The following is a 20,396-nucleotide window of genomic DNA, read 5'->3' as shown; positions in this document are numbered from 1 at the left end:
GAGGTGTTTCAACAGGAGGAGATTTAAAAGGCATTCCGGGAATTTTTTTTTTTTTAACAGAATTCTACAAAGGGGACAAAATTAAGGGTTTAGATATAGACAGATACTTAGATAAAGAGATAATACCCCTAGTTAGAGAAGAGTACAGGCAAAAGTTGAACCAACAAATAACCTCTGGGGAAATCCTGCAGATAATGAAACAACTAAGATTAGGAATAATGTAAACTGCTTAAAGTTTGTGTAACGGCAAGAAGCTGAGTTCAACGCAGAGATTTTACTGACTTTTTTTTCTTTTTTCTTTTTTTTATTTCCTTGGTTTTAATATATTTTAGACTGTGTTTGATAAAAAGCTATACCGGGTACGGGCTCTGGGAAGTCGGGGGGGGGAGGGAGGGGCGGTCCTAGGGGAGAGGGGGGAGGGGGGAAATATAGTATGTGCTAGATTTTGAAGTAACATGATTGTACTTGTATACTGTTGCTTTTTTAATTCTAGTGTAAAGATAGGAAGCTGAATGTATTGATAGATAGCAGAAATACACTGAAGGGAGGAGCAGAGGGAAAGAAGAAAGAGGGGTAGAGAGGGTGGGAGAGAGGATCGGAGGGAGGGTGAGATGGAAGGGAGGGAGTGTATTGGGAGAGAGGAGTGATAGAGGGGGAGGGGAAGTAGGGTAGAAGGGAATGTTGGAGGGGAGAAAGGAAAGTTGGAGGGGGGTGAAAGAAAGGGTGTATGAAGGGTTGAAGTGGAATATTGGGTTTGTATTTGCACAGTATATATGTGACTGTATGAAATGAAAATGAAAATGAAAATAAAACATATTTACTCAAGAGATGGCAAAGAACTCTTTATGGATTCTGCATAGACTTATTTACTGGCATCACACAATCCATTCCAGTCCATTCCCTGTTGACTGTCACACCCAACTCCCAACTCCGTATTGTGAGCTCTATGAACCATTACTGATTCCTTGTAACTGCAAATGCAGAGGTTCCCTTCACTTTCAATTCAAAAACAGAATATATATTTGGGCTTCTACTTTCACTAATTTATAAAGGTTTTTTAAGGGAGCTGAGGTGGCGCAGTGGTTAGGGTGCAGTACTGCAGGCCACTTCAGCTGACTGTTATCTGCAGTTCAGCAGTTCTAATCTCACCCGCTCAAGGTTGACTCAGCCTTCCATCCTTGCGAGGTGGGTGAAATGAGGACCCAGACTGTGGGGGCAATATGCTGACTCTGTAAACCGCTTAGAGAGGGCTGAAAGCCCTATGAAGCAGTACATAAGTCAAACTGCTATTGCTATTGCTATTGCTAAGTCTAAAAATATTCTACTGATCCATGGAGTATTCTAATGCTATGATGCAGATTGATCACCTGCTCCTCAGTTCAAAGACTCAAAGTCAAATTGCCCCCAGAAGTTGTGAATGCTCCAACAGTTTTTTAAGAAGATGTTGGCTAACCATTTGTCTGAAGTGATGTAGGGTTTCCTGCCTAAGCAGGGGGTTGGACTAGAAGACCTCCAAGGTCCCTTCCAACTCTGTATATTCCTATTCCTATTCCTATTCCTATTCCTATTCCTATTCCTATTCCTATTCCTATTCCTACTCTAAAATATACCAAGGAAGATCTCTAGGACTTCAATCCATGTTTCTTCCTGTAAATGAAATTTAACTGTTTAAAAGTTACCTAGTTTATACCACAGCCTTGAGATTCTCTCCCACACCCCTCTACCAAAGTGCCACCTAGGTTAAACACGGCTTCCTTGAAGATAAGATTTGAGGATCCACAACCTGTTATGAACTTTATCTAGTGCTCACATTCAACTCCCTCTGACTGAATTATTTTGGAAAGCTGCTCAAAGGAGGAGAAGGTTTTTGCTTAACATCAGATTCACTTCCTCTCACTGTACAAATCTTATGAAGATTTATCTAGTGCTTCATGTTTATGTGTTGTGTATAGCTGTCAGTTGAAGTTCTCATTCTGGTCCTCTCTTGGAGCGCGAAAATACTCTCACCTGATTGGTTGTTGGATTAGTCAGTTTTAGATAAAAGGAGCCCTGTCAACCAGGGAGTTCTGTTGTCTCTCAGGCAGTATTGAGTAAAAAGCTGTTAGGAATCACTCTGGCCTCACCTCCATTCTTTGCCCAGAACTTAACACTTCCCATTCAACTTCCTGTGACTGAGTCATTTCGGAGAGCGGCTGAGAGAAAGAGAAGGTTTTTGCTTGGCATCAGATTCACTTCCTCTCACTGTGTCTCTTGCACAGTAATAAACTGCCGTGTCCTCTGGTTTCAGATTGCTCATTTGCAGATACAGCTGGCTTTTTGCATTGTCCCTGGAGATGGTGAAGCGTCCCTTCACTTTGTCTGGGTAGTATGCGGTAGGAGATGAAGCTGCATTTATTCCGGCCACCCATTCCAGTCCTTTCCCTGGAGCCTGTCTCATCCAGTGCATCCAGAAGCTGCTGAAGGTGAATCCAGAGGCTTGGCAGGAGAGACGGAGGGACTCTCCAGGTCTTCTCACATCCCCTCCAGACTCCACCAACTGGACTTGAGAGTGGACTCCTAAAAACAAAAGCATTTCAATGAAATCTTCATTGACAAAAAAAAAAGAGAAAATGGAAAGAAATTCTTTAAAGAGGGGAAAAAAATTACCTTGAATGAGGACCAACAAGGACGCCAAATTAAGCCAGGGGATCATTTTTGCTCCCTGTAATGAATGGAGGGAATTGAGAGGAAAGGATTCAGTAAATTGCACAAACTTTGTGTGGGTGGGTGTAGCCTGAAAAGAGAAATCAAGTGGATCCTTTAAAGGAGAAATGTTGCCTTCATTTACATATCACTTCAGATAAGAGGTCCCTTCAGTGCATTAATCTCACAGTATTCCTTCTAGTCTTCTTACATGGGGGACTATCAGAAAACATTCCAGTCTTAATAAAAGTGAAGTCAAACTCTTTCTCTTTTTTTTTAGCAGAAATGGGAGGTTTATATCACTGTAATTAACTGTTTTGTTTCAATTGTCAAAATAATATTTCCCTAATCTAATTGGAGTTGCCTGGAACAAATATAAAATATTGGGTAATATATTCATCTTAATTGTTGATATTATCTTCTATTAGTGATAGTTGTAAATTTTCCCATTTTGCCTAATCTGTCACAATCTGTTTTTTGAGGTTATGATAATTGTTTTCTTTAAGTGTACTACATCTTGCTGTGAAATATATCACCAAATGCTTGATCTTATTCGTGACCTGAATCTTCAAAGCTTCCTCCAATTCTTCTTTTGGTCTTATTAACATGTTCTTTGTCAAAATCTTGATTTTATCTTTATTTCTTTTCAAACCTGCTACTTTTCCTCTATTTTTTCTATCAATTTAAGTGCAGTTTCTAATGGATCCTCTAAGATGAAGACCAGATCATCTGCAAATGCTTGCAATTTATATTCTTCCTTTTTGATTTTCATTCCTTTTATGTCTTTTTCTTCTCTAATATTTCTATTTAGGACTTCTAATGTTAACAGGAACAACAGAGATGATGGTGGACAACCTTGTCTTGTCCCTTTCCTTTTTTCAATCGAATCTGTCAGTTCTCCATTTATCATTATCTTTGCTGTTTGTTTGTGATATATATTTTGTATGGCTTGAATGAATCTCTTACCAAAGCCCATCTGCTTCAACTGTAACAACATAAATTGCCAATTCACATTGTCAAAGGCTTTCTGTGCATCTAAGAACATCAAAGCCATTTGTTTTTCAGGATGTGCCTCATAATATTCCAAAGTGTCCAGAATTACTTTCATATTGTCTTTAATTTGTCTCTTTTGCAGAAACCCATTTTGATCAGGGTGAATAAAGTTATTTAAATATTTTTTGTGTCTTTCTGCTAATATTGAAGCAAATATTTTATAATCTGAATTTAGCAAGGAAATAGGTCTATAATTCTTAATTTAAAGTGGGTCGGCCTACTCTTTTTGTACAAGTGTAATATATGCTTCTGACCACGATTTGGGTATCCTCATCTTTAACATAACTTCATTCATAATTTCTAGTAGTGGAAGACACGATTTCTGCAGTGTCTTATAAAATTCCATGGGCAGTCCATCCGGGCCTGGAGCCTTTCCATTATTTTGTTTTTTAAGTGCTTCAGTTAACTCCATCATCGTTATATTGCCTTCTAGCATCATTTCAGTTTCTTTAGGTATCTGGGTAGAATCGCTTTCTGCAGGTATTGTTAGTTCTTCCTTCTTCTATATTCTCTTATTCATACAGTTTTCCGTAGTAATCTTGTATATTTTTTTCTTCTTCTCTCCGTTTCCATGGGGAGGCTTGCAGTGACCAATGTTTACCTCCCATGGCTCAATCCTCACTGCTTCTACAAAGATCATATCTGAGGTTCCATCAGATGTCATGGAGATTTATCTTCAGCTTTTAAGTTCAAATACACAACTTCCTTTGCCTCAATCATTTTGGAAAGCTGCTGAGAGGAAGAGAAGGTTTTTGCCTGGCATCAGATTCACTTCCTCTCACTGTGTCTTTGTACAGTAATAGGCAGCTGTGTCCTCCAGTTTGAGGCTGTTCATTTGCAGATGCAGCTGGCTGCGAGAATCATCCCTGGAGATGATGAAGCGTCCCTTGACTTTGTCTGGGTACTGAGTGGGAGGAGATGATCCTATACATATGCGCCCCACCCATTCCAGGCCTTTCCCTGGAGACTGTCTTGCCCAATCCATGCAGAAGCTGCTGAAGGTGAATCCAGAGGCCTGGCAGGAGAGATGGAGGGATTCTCCAGGTCTTCTCACATTCCCTCCTGACGCCACGAACTGGACCTCAGATCGGACAGCTAAAAACAAGAGTTTTTCAATGTAATCTTCTATATACAAAAAGAAAAATAATGAAGTGAATTCTTTAAAGCGGGGGGAATACCTTGAATGAATATTAACAAGGACACCCAATTCAGCCATTGGATCATTTTGACTCCCTGCAATGAATGGAGGGAATTGAGAGGAAAGAATTCAGGAAAGTGCACAAACTTTGTGTGGGTAATAGGCAGCTGTGGGTGTAGCCTGAAAAGAGAAATCAAGTGGATTCTTTAAAGGGGAAATTGTGCCTTCATTTACATATTGCTAGTTATAAAGAGGCATTAATCTCATAGTTTATGTGGCTGATTTTCACATAACATGCCACTCTTAATAAAAGCGAAGGGATACTCCTTTTCTTTAAAGTATAATGTCATAGGAAAAACAACAGGATCATATTATAATAATTAAAACAAAGACTTGCAAAATGTCAGAAGTTCTCAAAAGTGATTCAAAAGGACAGGTGAGGATTGTGCAATAAAAAGTTTGGAAGGAGATATTTTGAGGTAGAAGATGAAAAGAAGGTCAAATCTGAATTCAGGAAATTTTTTCCCTCCACATTTTCTCCCCTAAGTATGTCCCCTTGAAGAAAAGCCCAAAACATGAGTGAAAACCAAACGATGAGGCATCGATTTGTAAGACAATTTGATTTGAATCAAAGAAAAGACACAGACAGAAGAAATTGATCAATCCTGTGGGATGATCTTTGCTTATTAGATTGGTTTTTAACTCATCAATATTATTTTTACATATTGCTTGTTCCACTCGTTGCTTCTTGTTCTACCTTCACGTGTTTTGGAGAATGGCTTGACTCCCTCTTCTTTGTGGCAACCCCTGAGATATTGGAAGACTGCTATCATGTCCCCCCCCCCCCCCAGTCCTTCTTTTCATTCAACTAGACATCCCCAGTTCTTGCAACTGTTCTTCATATGTTTTAGCCTCCGGTCCCCTAATCCTCTTTGTTGCTCTTCTCTGCACTCTTTCTAGAGTCTCAACCTCTTTTTATAGTGTGGTGACCAAAACTGGATGCAGAATTCTAGGTGTGGTCCTACTAAGGCTTTAAAGAGTGGTTTTATTAGCTGACATGATCTTTTCGGCTGCCACCATACACTGTTGGGTATTATTTAGTTGTCAACTCAGACATGGCTTTACAATGAGGGATATATACTCAAGGTGTGTGTCTGTGTTTGCGTTTGCGTTTGTGTGTGTGTGTGTGTGTCTGTGTTAAAATGTCCCTTTGTGTAGTTTTCATTTTCAGCAAAGGTCTGAGATACCGTTATACATTCTAGAAACTTCCTCTGGATACAAAGACCAATGATACATTATTTTACCAAAATTTCTGAGCTTCAAGGTGTGGATTATAACATCCTGATGTGAGAAGTTTTCCTGAGACCTTTCAGTGAACCATTATGAAAACATTAATAAAAAAAAAATCATGTCTCAGAAATGACACAATATCTAATGACACTTGTTTTATTCCCTAGCCCATCCCCCACTGAGAGGCCATAGAGTTTCAATTGACAACACTGCCCCTCAGTGTCCAAAGTGAGGAGGGGAGGCATCTTTCTAATGTTTCCTCAAAATCTATATGGCAGTTTGGATATTTAGAAAGATTAACCTATAGTTTCATTTCCTCTTTTCTACCATGATAGTAACGGAGTATTTTAAATTCCAGTTTGTTTCTATAGCCGGACTACCTTGTAAACAGTAAAGATAAAACTGGAGTTTTCAAGCTATTCCCCCCCCCCCCCACACACACACTTTTTGTTTTCTTCCAACAAACTCTGTAATTGGATTCGGAGCAGAAAAGTGTCCAAACTTCTCTCTGGATTGTGGATCCTAATTCACTAATCCATCGTTTTCGGCTGAAAAAAGTAATATTTAGTAAACACCTTAGAGAATGCTGTAAAGCATTACAGAGCAACATATAAGTGCTATTCCAATTGCTAATGATGCTTCATTTACCAAAACCTATTGTGTATCACTTTTGAACTCGTTTTCAAGGATAATTATTCCACACCATCTCTTGTTCAACCCCTTCGTTTCCATTGGGTGAGTGTGGATCTCTATAGGATTAGGCAGGAAGTCACTATAGCATCATTTTTCTAGTTCTTTGTCAGTTACTTTTCTTTATTTCTTCAAAATCTTTCCTGATATATCAAATAACTGCGTCATTGACATAATAAAAATCTTTGCAACAAATTTGAGATTACAGGCAAGTCCTTAGGATAGTCAAGACAGAGATGCCACTTTTTACAATCTATCCAGGTTCTTCCACAGACTGGAGATTTCCTTCTTCTCACCTATCAAAATGTCAATCATCTTCCACATGGCTTCTTAGAAGATAAGATCTAACATTCCAAACTGTAGAGGGGAATTTGCCTTCTGCTCCTCACTTTAAATGCCCAAACTTGAATTTCTGATTCAATTTGGAAAGTTGCTCGGAGGAGGAGAAGGTTTTTGCTTGGCATCAGATTCACTTCCTCTCACTGTGCGTCTTGCACAGTAATAGACAGCTGTGTCCTCTGCTTTCAGATTGTTCATTTGCAGATAGATCTGGCTGCGAGAATCATCTCTGAAGATGGTGAAGCGGTCCTTGACTTTGTCTGAGTGGTGAATTGGAGATGATCCTGTACCTATGTAAGACACCCATTCCAGGTCTTTCCCTGGAGCCTGTCTCATCCAGGCCATATAATAGCTGCTGAAGGTGAATCCAGAGGCTTGGCAGGAGAGACGGAGGGACTCCCCAGGTCTTCTCTCATCCCCTCCAGATTCCACCAGCTGTACTTGAGATTGGACTCCTAAAAACAAAAGTGTTTCAATGAAATCTTCAATATACAAAAAGAGAATATGGACAGAAATTCTTTAAAGAGGGAAAAACTACCTTGAAGGAACGCTAACAAGGGCACCAAATTCAGCCACAGGATCATTTTTTGCTCCCTGTAACCAATGAAAGGAATGGATAGGAATGGATTGAGGAAAGAGCACAAACTTTGTGTGGTTGTGTGTAGCCTGAAAAGGGAAACCAAGCGGCTCCTTTAAAGGGGAAATTGTGCCTTCATTTACATATTTCTAGGTATTAAGATGCCCCTCATTGCATCAATCTCACAGTTTCTATGGCTGATTTTCACATAACATGCCACTCCTAATAAAAGCGAAGGGATACTTCTTTTCTTTAAACTATGTAGGGAAAAAAACAACTGGTTTATATTAGAGTAATTAAAACAAAGACTTGCAAAATGTCAGAAGTTTTCAAAAGTGATTCAAAAGGACAGGTGAAGAACGTTCAATAAAAAGTTTGGAAGGAGATATTTTGAGGTAGAACATGAAAAAGAAGATCAAATCTGAATTCACGAGATTTTTCCTCCCCACATTTTCTCCCCTTAGTATGTCCCCTTGAAGAAAACCCCAAAACATGAGTGCAAAGCAAACGATGAGGCATCAATTTGTAAGACAATTTGAGTTGAATCAAAGAAAAGACACAGACAGAAGAAATTGATCAAGCCTGTGGGATGTTCTTTGCTTAATAGATTGGGTTTTAACTCGTCAATAATATTCTTTTTATATATTGCTTGTTCGGGTTTTCTATTGATCAATTATTCATTGCTGAGTGTGTATTCACCAAGATGGATAAAATGGAAATAATAGTAGAACAGATTGACATCTGCCTGATATTACTTTTATGGCAAAGAGTGGGGAAAAAGGCTGGTTCATTAATAGCAGTTAGACTTATATACCGCTTCATAGGGCTTTCAGCCCTCTCTAAGCGGTTTACAGAGTCAGCATATTGCCCCCAACAACAATCCGGGTCCTCATTTTACCCACCTCGGAAGGATGGAAGGCTGAGTCAACCTTGAGCCGGTGAGATTAGAACCGCTGAACTGCAGATAACAGTCAGCTGAAGTGGCCTGTACCCTAACCACTGTGCCACCTCGGCTCTATATTGCAGTGTCAGGGGATGCACAGATTGAGGCATTGAGTACTAACAGATTAAGAGAGTTGGAAGGACCTTGTTGGTTATCAAGTCTAATCTCCCCAAGCAGGAGACCATACAGCACTTCTGACAGATGGCAGTCCAGTCTCTTCTTGAAGGCCTTCAGTGATGAGGCTCCCATGACTTCTGAAGGCAACTTCTGTTCCATGGGTTGATTGCACTCACTGTCAGGAACTTTCTCCTTATTTCTAGGTTGCTTCTCTCCTTGATTAGTTTCCACCCATTGCTTTTTGTTCTATGCTCAGGTGCTTTGGAGAATAGCTTGACTCCCTCTTCTTTGTGGCAACCCCTGAGATATTGGAACACTGCTATCATGTCTCCCCTGGTCCTTCTTTTCATTAAACTAAACATACCCAGTTCCTGCAACCGTTCCTCATGTTTTAGCCTCTGGTCCCCTAATCATCTTTGTTGGTCTTCTCTGCACTCTTTCTAGAGTCTCCACATCTTTTTTTATAGTGTGGTGACCAAAACTGGATGCAGAATTCTAGGTGTGGTCTTACTAAGGCTTTAAGAGTGGTTTTATTAACTGACGTGATCTTTTGGCTCCACCATACACTGTTGGGTAATATTTAGTTGTCAACTCAGACATGGCTTTACAATGAGGGATATTCTCTCTCTCTCTCTCTCTCTCTCTCTCTCTCTCTCTCTCTCTCTCTTTCTCTCTCTCTCTCTCTCTGTATGTGTGTCTGTCTGTGTGTGTGTGTGTGTCTGTGTGTCTCTGTGTGTGTCTGTGTGTCTCTGTGTGTGTCTGTGTGTGTGTTAAAATGTCCCTTCGTGTAGTTTTCATTTTCAGCAAACGTCTGAGGCACCGTTATACATTCTAGAAACTTCCTTTGGATACAAACACCAATGATACATCATTTTATCAAAAATTCTGGGCTTTACAGTGAGGATTATAACCTCCTGACATGTGAAGTTTTCCTGAGAGATTTCAGTGAATTATTGTGGAAACAGTAATAAAAAAAATCATGTCTCAGAAAAGAGAGAATATCTAATGACACTTGTTTTATTCCCTAGCCCATCCCCCACTGAGTGCAGTTTCATGTGACAACACTGCCCCCCAGTGTCCAAAGTGAGGAGGGGAGGCATCTTCCTAATATTTCCTCAACATCTTTATTGCAATTTGGATATTTAGAAAGATTATCCTATAGTTTCATTTCCCCTTTTCTACCATGATAGCAATGGACTATTTTTAATTCCAGTTTGCTTCTTAAACCAGACCACCTTGTAATCAGTGAAAGTAGAACTGGTGTTTTCAAACTGTTCTTTTTCTTTTGTAATTGGATACCCAGCACAAAAGAGTCCAAAATTCTCTCTGGATTGTGATGAATCCTGATTAACTAATCCATCCTTTTTGGCTGAAAAATGTAATATTAAGTAAGCAGCTTAAAGATTTCCATGAGCATTAAAGAGCAATGTATATAATTGCTATTCCTATTGATACTTTTGCTACATTTACCAAAATTGATTGTGTACCACTTTTGTATTTGTTTCCTAGGATAATTATTCCACCACATCTCTTGTTCAACCCCTTTGTTTCCATTGGGTGAGTGTGGAATTGACTAGGATCAGACAGGAAATCAGTATCGCATGACAAATGGAGCTGCTTGTCAATTACTTGGAGAGCTGCTTAGAGGAAGAGAAGGTTTTTGTTGGGCATCCGATTCACTTCCTCTCACTGTGTCTTTCACACAGTAATAGACTGCAGAATCCTCTAGTTTCAGGCTGTTCATTTGCAGATAGAGCTGGCTTCGGGAAAAATCCTGGGATATGGTGAAACGTCCCTTGACGTTGTCTGGGTAGTAAGTGAATAAGCCTGTACGTATGTTGGCCACCCATTCCAGACCTTTCCCTGGAGCCTGTCTCACCCAGTGCATCCAATAGCCGGGAAAGGAGAATCCAGAAGCTTGGCAGGAGAGACGGAGGGACTCCCCAGGTCTTCTCACATCCCCTCCAGACTCCACCAGCTGTACTTGAGATTCAACTCCTAAAAACAAAAGGGTTTCAATGAAATTATAGCAATAGCAATAGCAGTAGACTTATATACCGATTCATAGGCCTTTCAGGCCTCTCTAAGCGGTTTACAGAGAGTCAGCATATTGCCCCCAACAATCTGGGTCCTCATTTTACCCACCTCGGAAGGTTGGAAGGCTGAGTCAACCCTGAGCCGGTGAGATTTGAACCGCTGACCTGCTGATCTAGCAGTAGCCTGCAGTGCTGCATTTAACCACTGCGCCACCTTGGCTCTTGTAAATCTTCTATATACAAAAAGAGAATATGGACAGAAATTCTTTAAAGATGGGGGGGGAAAACTACCTTGAAGGAACACTAACAAGGGCACCAAATTCAGCCACAGGATCATTTTTTGCTCCCTGTAGCCAATGAAAGGAATGGATAGGAATGGATTGAGGAAAGTGGACAAACTTTGTGTGGTTGGGTGTAGCCTGAAAAGGGAAACCAAGCGGCTCCTTTAAAGGGGAAATTGTGCCTTCATTTACATATTTATGGTTATAAAGAGGTCCCCTCAGTGCATTAATCTCACAGTTTCTATAGCTGATTTTCACATAACATGCCACTCTTAATAAAAGCAAAGGGATAATCCTTTTCTTTAAACTATAATTTCATAGGAAAAACAACAGGTTCATATTAGAATAATTAAAACAAAGACTTGCAAAATTTCAGAAATTCTCAAAAATGGTTCAAAAGGAGAGGTTGTGAATGTGGAATAAAAAGTTTGGAAGGAGATATTTTTAAGATAGAACATGCCCTACACCATTGCTGACAGATGGCAGTCCAGTCTCTTCTTTAAAGCCATCAGTGATGAGGCTCCCACGACTTCTGAAGGCAACTTCTGCTCCATGGGTTGATTGCTCTCACTGTCAGGAACTTTCTCTTTATTTCTAGGTTGCTTCTCTCCTTGATTAGTTTCCACACATTGCTTCTTGTTCTATGCTCAGGTGCTTTGGAGAACAGTTTGACACCCTCTTCTTTGTGGCAGCCCCTGAGATATCGGAACACTGCTATCATGTCTCCCCTAGTCGTTCTCTTCATTAAACAAGACATACCCAGTTCCTGCAACCATTCTTCATATGTTTTAGCCTCCAGGCCCCTCATATTCTTTGTTGCTCTTCTCTGCACTCTTTCTAGATTCTCAACATCTTTTTATAGTGTGGTGACCAAAACTGGATACAGTGTTCTATAAGGCATTATAGAGTGATATTATTACCTCATGTGATCTTGATTGTAGCCCTCTGTAAATGCAATTTAGGATTGCTTCGGCTTTTTTGGCTGCCACTGCACACTGTTGGATCATATTTAATTTTCAACTCAGCCATGGCTTCACAATGAGGAATAAATACTCTCGGTGAGTGTGTATCAGTGATGGCTTCCTACCGGTTTGACCGGTTTTGCTGAAGCGGTAATGGTTTGGCTGGAACTGGCAGTGACCTAGGCCTGCCATGCCCCTGAACTGGTTTTCTGGGCAGAATCATAGGCACCACCAATCTGTTTTTCATTTCTTCTCACATATAGGTATAATAAAGTCTTGAATGATTCCACAACTTCTGACACGGTATCAATGCAGTAGAGAATTTATTCTCCTTACTCCATCAAGAGTTGGGAGATCAGCTACACAGTTCCTTCTTGACCAATGTTGTCCCTGCATCAATGAGGGGACAGAGCTTCAGGATTGAGGGCATTGAATATATATTGATACGGAAGAAATATAAATGGAGCAACATTGGTTGATATTACTCTGTGCAGTGAGGATTGCATGAATATTTCCCTGGTGACACAGTGGTTGGAATGCAATATTGCAGGCAAACTCTGCCCAGTGCCAGGAGTTTGAATCTGACAGGTTGGAGGTTGACACAGCCTCCCATTCTTCTGAGATTGGTGAAATGAAGTCCCTGATCGTTGGAGACAATATGCTGAATGTAAAGTGTAAAGAATAATAAAGCAATATATAACTGTTATTCCTTTTGTTACTGTCTCATCATTTACCAAAACGTATTGTGTAACAATTTTGTACTGGTTTTCTAGGATAAACATTCCACCCCATCTCTTGTTCCACCCCAATGCTTCCTTTCCATTGGGTGAGTGTGGATTTCATGAGGATTAGACAGGATGCCACTATAGCATCATATTTGTAGCTCCTTGACAGTTAGTTTTCTTTATTTCTTCAAATTCCATTTCTCTTTTCCTTATCAGATGCTCTCTTCATTGGCATAGTAGAATTCCTTGCAATAAATTTGAGATTACAGGCAAGTCTTTACGATAGTCAAGACAGAGATATTTAATTATTAATGCAGAAGAAAATGGGAAGGGTTGCTTTTTGCTAAATGGGGCTGATCCTCCTAAGTCAAAAAGTATACTTGCACAAAATGGGACCATTGGATATGTATTTTCAGTTTAGATTCCCTATTAAACAAGACAGTGGGAGTTTTCAAGTCTTATTCATTCTCCAACATTTATTAAGGAGTAATCAAAGTCAGCACATCCATTTCTTTGATATAAAATTGTAGCAAGAGCAACAGTAATTATTAATTTTTGCTCTTGTTCAACACCAATGTTTTGTCTCCATTGGATAAGTGTCGATTGCATTAGGATTAGATATGAAACTACTTTTTACAAGCTACCTTACCCATTTTGTTCCACAGCCTAGAGATATCCTTCTCCTCACCTATCAAAATGTCATTCAAATTCTACACGGCTAATTAGAAGATCAGACCTAAGGTTCCAAATTGTGTATGGAGATTTACCTTCTGCTTCTCACTTTAAATGCCCAAATTTGACTTATTGAATCAATTTCGTAAGTTGCTGAGAGGAGAAGAAGGTTTTTGCTTGGCGTCAAATTCACTTCCTCTCACTGTGCCTCTGGCACAGTAATAGACAGCTGTGTCCTCTGGTTTCAGATTGTTCATTTGCAGATACAGCTGGCTGCGGGAATCATCCCTGGAGATGGTGAAGCGTCCCTTGACTTTGTCTGAGTAGTAAATTGGAGTTGAGGATGTACTTATGTAGGCCACCCATTCCAGGCCTTTCCCTGGAGCCTGTCTCACCCAGTTCATGCGATAGCTGCTGAAGGTGAACCCAGAGGCTTGGCAGGAGAGACGGAGGGACTCCCCAGGTCTTCTCACATCCCCTCCAGACTCCACCAACTGGACCTCAGATTGAACTCCTAAAAACAAAAGTGTTTCAATGAAATCTTCAATATACAAAAAGAGAATATGGATGGAAATTCTCTAAAGAGGGGAAAAAAATACCGTGAAGGAGAAATAACAAGGGCACCAAATTCAGCCAGAGGATCATTTTTGCTCCCTGTAACCAATAAAAGGAATGGATAGGAATGGATTGAGGAAAGTGCAGAAACTTTGTGTGGTTGGGTGTAGCCTGAAAAGGGAAACCAAGCGGCTCCTTTAAAGGGGAAATTTTGCCTTCATTTACATATTTCAAGGTATAAAGATGCCCCTCAGTGCATTGATCTCACAGTTTCTATGGCTGATTTTCACATAACATGCCACTCTTAATAAAAGCAAAGGGAAACTCCTTTTCTTTAAACTATAATTTCATAGGAAAAACAGCAGGTTCATATTAGAGTAATTAATACAAACGCGTGCAAAATACCAGAAATTCTCAAAAGTGATTCAAAAGGAGAGGTTGTGAATGTGCAATAAAATTTTTGGAAGTAGATATTTTGGGAACATGAAAAGAAGATCACTCAAAAATCAAATGAATTGATTAGATTTTTCCTCCTCACATTTCTTCCCCTTAATACATCCACTTTACAAAAAACACCAAAACATGAGTGCAAAGCAAATGATGAGGCATCAATTTGTAAGACAATTTGAGTTGAATCAAAGAAAAGACACAGACAGAAGAAATTGATCAAGCCTGTGGGATGTTCTTCGCTTATTAGATTGGTTTTTTACTCAGCAATAATAATCTCCACTCTTTCTAGAGTCTCAATAGCTTTATATAATGTGGTGACTAAAACTGGATGCAGTCTTCTAGGTGTGATCCTACTAAGGCTTTATGGAGTGGTATTATTACCTTATGTGACCTTGATTGAAGCCCCCTGTTAATGCGATTTAGGATTGCGTTGGCTTTTTTGGCTGCCACCGGACACTGTTGGCTAATATTTAATTGTCAATACAGACATGGCTTCACAATAAGGAATAAGTACTCTTGGTGTGTTTGTGTGTGGTAAAATGTCCGTTTGTGTAGTTCTCATTTTCAGCAAAGGTCTGAAGTACCTTAATATATTCTAGAAACTTCATTTGGGTACAAAGACCAATGATACACCATTTTACCAAAATTTCTGAGCTTGATGGTGAGGATTATAACGTCCCGACATGTCAAATTTCCTTAGACTTTCTAGTGAACTATTATGGATACAGTAATTAAAAAAACATGTCTCAGAAATGAGACAATATCTAATGATACTTGTTTTATTCCCAAGCCCATCCACCACTGAATCTAGAGTCCATGGAGTTTCATGTGACAACACTGCCCCCCAGTGTCCAAAGTGAGGAGGGGAGGAATCTTCCTAATATTTCCTCAATATCTATATGGCAGTTTGGATATTTAGAAAGATTATGCTATAGTTTCATTTCCTCTTTTCTACCATGATAGTAATGGACTATTTTTAACATCGTATTTTTTTTTTCTAAAACCACATTAATTTGTAAACAGTGATGTTAAAACAAACTATTTTTTTCCACTTTTCATATTCTTCAAACAAACTCTCATTGGATTCCCAGATCAAAATAGTTCAAAATTCTCTCTGGATAGTGATGAATCCTAATTCACTAATCCATCGTTTTTGGCTAAAAGAAGTTGAAGGGCTGCTCTGAGGAAAAGAAGGTCCTTTCATCACCTGAAATTCACATCACCTCACTGTGTCTCTCGCCCAGTAATAGGCGGCTGTGTCTTCAGCTTTGAGGCTGTTCATATGAGGATGCAGTTGGCTTTTGGCATCGTCTCTGGAGATGGTGAAGCCCCACTTGACTTTCTCTGAGTAGTTTATCCTACTGGAACCAGAGTTTATATCAGCCTCCCATTCAAGTCCCTTCCATGGAGCCTGTCTCAACCAGCCCATGCTATAGTTGCTGAAGGTGAATCCAGAGGCTTGGCAGGAGAGACGGAGGGATTCTCCAGGTCTTCTCACATCCCCTCCAGACTCCACCAACTGGACTTGAGATTTACCTCCCAAAACCAAGAGTTATTCAATGAAACCTTGTATAAACAAAATGGGGGAAAATGAACTTAATTCTTTAAAGAGGAGAAAAACTACCTTGAAGGAGCACTAACAAGGACACCCAATTCAGCCATTTGGTCATTTTGGCTCCCTGTAATGAATGGAGGGAATTGAGAGGGAAGAATTCAGGGAAATGCAGAAACTTTGTGTGGGTGGGTGTAGCCTGAAAAGAGAAATCAAGTGGATCCTTTAAAGGGGAAATTTTGCCTTCATTTGCATATCATTTCAAATAAAAGAGTCCCTCAATGCAATGAATTCACAGTTTCCCTTATAGTCTCCTTACATGGGGGACTTTCAGAAAGTATTCCAGTCTTAATAAAAGTGAAGTCAGATTCTTTCTTTTTTTAGCAGAAATGGCAGGTTTATGTTATTTTAATTAAAACAAAGGCTTGCAAAGTTTCATGGCTTCTCCATGATTCAAAGGGAGAGGCAAGGAACCTGCAATTATAACTTTTGAAAGGGCTACACTGGGGACAGGACATGAAGGGAAACTCACATGTATATTCAGTAGAAGGTTTTCACATTCTCTCCCCTAACCTTTGAAAAGAACCACTAAAGCCAAATACTTTTTGAGGCACAATTAGTAAGTCAGAGTTGGAATGAAAGATGAGATAGATGGAGAAGATATTCATCTCTTTTAAATTAATTATTTCAATACAAACATAATATTATATTCTACAAATAATAAAGTTTCCTGTATATTTCGCAAACCACATCTACTGCTAAATCAAATGTGGCTTATATTAATCCATGTAGTGATGGTTGCATGGGGATTTCACTGGTGGCAGAGTGGCTAGAATGCAGCATTGCAGGCTGACTCTGCACACTGCCAGGAGTTCGATACTGACTGGCTAAAATTTAACCTAGTCTTCCACCATTGAAGGTTGGTAAAATGAGGACCCAGATTGTTGGGGCGAAATGTTCTGGCTCTCTAAACTGCTCAGAGAGGTCTGCAAAGGACCATGAAGTCCTATAAAAATGCTTTTGCCTCTTCATTTATCAAAATCTCTTCTGTACCAGTTACAATAGTTTTTTAGGATAATCATTCTTACTCTCACTTGTTCAACACCCATGATTTGTCTCCATTCAGTGAGTGTAGATTATATTAGGATTAGATAGGAAGCCACTTTTTACAAACTCCCCAGTTTGTTCCATAGCCTGAAGATTTCCTCCTTCTGACTTAAAAAGTCAACTATCTTCCACACGGTTACTTAGATGATCAGATCTGAGGTTCCCTATTGAGTATGGAGATTCACCTTCTGCTTCTCACTCTAAATGCCCAAATTCAACTTTCGGATTCAATTTGGAAAGCTGCTCAGAAGAGAGGAAGGTTTTTGTTGGGCATCAGATTCACTTCCTCTCAATGTGTGTTTCGCACAGTAATGGACTGCTGTGTCCTCCGGTTTGAGGCTGTTCATTTGCAGGTACATCTGGCTTTTGGCATCGTCTCTGGAGATGGAGAAGCGTCCCTTGACTTTGTCCGAGTAGAATGTGGAAGGGGATGAGCCTGTATGTATGTCGGCCATCCATTCCATTCCTTTCCCTGGAGCCTGTCTCACCCAGTTCATCCCGTAGCTGCTGAAGGTGAATCCAGAAACTTGGCAGGAGAGACGGAGGGACTCCCCAGGTCTTCTCACATCCCCTCCGGACTCCACCAGCTGTACTTGACATTGAACTCCTAAAAACAAAAGTGTTCCAATGAAATCTTCTATGTACAAAAAGAGAATATGGACAGATGTTTTTTAAAGAGGGGACAAAATACCTTCAATGAGCACTAAAAAGGGCACAAATTTCACCCATGGGATCATTTTTGCTCCCTGTAATGAAGTGAGGGAATCAAAAGGAAAGGATTTAGGAAAACTGCACAACCTTTGTGTGGGTGGGTTTAACCGGAAAAGGATAACCAAGCGGCTCCTTTAATGGGGAAATTTTCCCTTGATTTACATACCACTTGGGATAAAAGGGGCCCTCAGTCCATTAATCTCACTGTTTCACCTTTTATGTGGCTTATTTTCCCATAACATGCCACTCTTTACAAAAGTGAAGTTTCTTTAAACTATAAAGTCATTGGACAAACAACATGCATATATTAGAGTAATTGATAAAAAAAACAAAGACTTTCCAAATTTCAGAAATTCTCAGAAATGATTCAAAAGGACACGTGAGGAATGGGCAATAATAATATTGGAAGGAGATATTTGAAACAGAAGATGAAAAGAAGATCACATCTGATTACAGCAGATTTTTTTCCCCACACATTTTCTCCCCTTAGTTTGTCCCCTTAAAGAAATCCCCAGTGAAAAACCAAATGATGAGACACCAATTTGTAAGACAATTTGAATCAAAGAAAAGGCACAAAAGGAGAAATTGATGCAGCCTGTGGAAGGTTTTTGGTTATTAGATTGGGTTTTAATTTGGCGGTTGTATTCATTTTATATATTGCTTGTTTGGGGTTGTTATGGATCAGTTATTCATTGGTGAGAGTTGATTCACCAAGATGGATAAAAATTGAAATAATAGTAGCACACAGAGACATCTAACCCACGACATGCCTGGTATCACTATGATCTAAAAGAGGGGGAAAAAAGGCTGGTTCATTAGTATTGCAATACCAGACGATGCACAATTTGAGGCGATACAGCTAGGGAAAAAAAAAGACAAAATATAATATATTGATTTGCAAATTGAACTTGAGCAATTATTGAGGAAGAAATCAATGGTTGAAACAATAGTAATAGGAGCCTTTGGAGCCATACCCAAAGGGCTGCCTAGATAGATGGAAATTTTGAACTTATTAAGACCTGAATAGTTTGACTTTGCAAAAAATAAACCTCAAGTTTACTAGGAAATTTTACATGGAAAGTTTACATGGAAATTTTGAACTTATTAAGACCTGAATAGTTTGACTTTGCAAAAAATAAACCTCAAGTTTACTAGGAAATTTTACATGGAAAGTTTACATGGAAATTTTGAACTTATTAAGACCTGAATAGTTTGACTTTGCAAAAAATAAACCTCAAGTTTACTAGGAAATGCCTATATATTCAGATGCTGCCTTAACAGCTCTTAGCTCCTTGAGTACGTACTTGAAGTGTTCAATTTCAAATCATTCCATTTCCTCTCCATAAAGCACTAACAGGTTAACAGAGTTGGTTATTTAGGTCACTTAGTCCAATCCCCTCTCCAAGCAAGAGACCCTCCTCCATTTCTGACAGTTGACAGTACAGTCTCTTCTTGAAAGCCTCCAGTGATGAAGCTCCCACAACTTCGAAAGCTCTTCTAAGGGTTGATTGCTCTCACTGTCATGAAATTTCTCTTTATTTCTAAATGAATCTCTTCTTGTTCAGGTTCCATCCGCTATTCCTGTTTAGGTGCTTTCGAAATTGGGATGACCCCTTCCTCTCTGTGACAGCTCCTCAAATAATGGAGGACTGATATCCTGTCTCCCCTGGTCCTTCTCTTCACTAGACTAGCCATGCCCAGTTCCTGCAACCGTTCTTCCTATGTTTTAGTCTCCAGTCCCAAAATCATCCTGGTTGCTCTTCTCTGCTCTTTTTCTAGAGTCTCAACAACTTTTTCAGAGTATGATGACCAAAACTGGTTGCAGTACTCCAGGTGTAGTTCTTACTAGGGCTTTATAGAGTGGTATTATTACCTCACGTGATCTTGATTGTATCCCTCTGTTAAATGCAGTTTAGGATTGCATTGGCTTTTTTGGCTGCTGACACACACTGTTGACTAATATTTAATTAATATTTAATTGTCAACTCAGAGAAGGCTTCACAATAAGGAACATAGTGTGTGTGTGTGTGTGTGTGTGTGTGTGTGTATGATAAATGTCCCTTTGTGTAGTGTTTTTTTTTGTTTTCAGCAAAGCTATGAAGTACTTTTATAGACTTTAGAAAGTTCCTTTGGATACAAACACCAAGGATACATCCTTTATCAAAATTTCTGAACTTCATGGTGAGGATTATAACCTCCTGACATGTGAAATTTTCCTAAGAGATTTCAGTGAACTATTATGGAGACATAAATTTAAAAAAAAATCATGCCTCAGAAATGAGAGAATATCTAATGACACTTGTTTTATTCCCTATCCCATCCCCCACTGAGTGCAGAGGAGTTTCATGGGACAACACTGCCCCCCCAGTGGCCAAAGTGAGGAGGGGAGGCATCTTCCTAATGTTGCCTCAATATCTACATGGCAGTTTGGGTATTTAGAAAGATTATCCTATAGTTTCATTTTCTATTTTCTACCCTGATAATAATGGACTATTTTTAATTCCAGTTTGTTTCTA

At 39.5% G+C, this 20,396-nt stretch overlaps 1 protein-coding gene and 1 gene segment (V, D, J or C); both read right to left on the bottom strand.

The window, feature by feature from the left end:
• Positions 1 to 1,374: 1,374 nt before the first annotated feature.
• Positions 1,375 to 10,717, bottom strand: LOC116521968 (immunoglobulin delta heavy chain-like). Its single transcript, XM_032236568.1, has 5 exons — positions 10,459 to 10,717; positions 7,349 to 7,674; positions 2,647 to 2,773; positions 2,230 to 2,556; positions 1,375 to 1,424 (listed from the first exon to the last, which is right to left on the bottom strand). Exons 1-5 carry the CDS (start codon positions 10,715 to 10,717, stop codon positions 1,375 to 1,377), a joined length of 1,089 nt encoding a protein of 362 aa, XP_032092459.1.
• Positions 10,718 to 17,396: 6,679 nt separating this feature from the next.
• On the bottom strand, positions 17,397 to 17,906 carry LOC116521967. The segment is given in 2 exon segments: positions 17,397 to 17,776; positions 17,861 to 17,906. Coding segments are annotated over 2 exon segments (426 nt in total).
• Between the last annotated feature and the right edge of the window lie 2,490 nt (positions 17,907 to 20,396).

This window comes from Thamnophis elegans, chromosome Z (genome assembly GCF_009769535.1).
Source record: "Thamnophis elegans isolate rThaEle1 chromosome Z, rThaEle1.pri, whole genome shotgun sequence".
NCBI lineage: Eukaryota > Metazoa > Chordata > Lepidosauria > Squamata > Colubridae > Thamnophis > Thamnophis elegans.
This window is presented reverse-complemented; position numbering and strand designations above follow the sequence as displayed.

Coding starts and splice junctions, on each gene's coding strand:
- LOC116521968 (XM_032236568.1), bottom strand. CDS start 10,717: ATGCACTGGGTGAGACAGGCTCCAGGGAAAGGTCTGGAATGGGTGGCC. Junction 2,557..2,646: donor CTTGTTGGTCCTCATTCAAG/GTAATTTTTTTC, acceptor TTTTGTTTTTAG/GAGTCCACTCTCAAGTCCAG. Junction 1,425..2,229: donor AGACACAGTGAGAGGAAGTG/AATCTGATGCCA, acceptor TAAAAAACTGTT/GGAGCATTCACAACTTCTGG.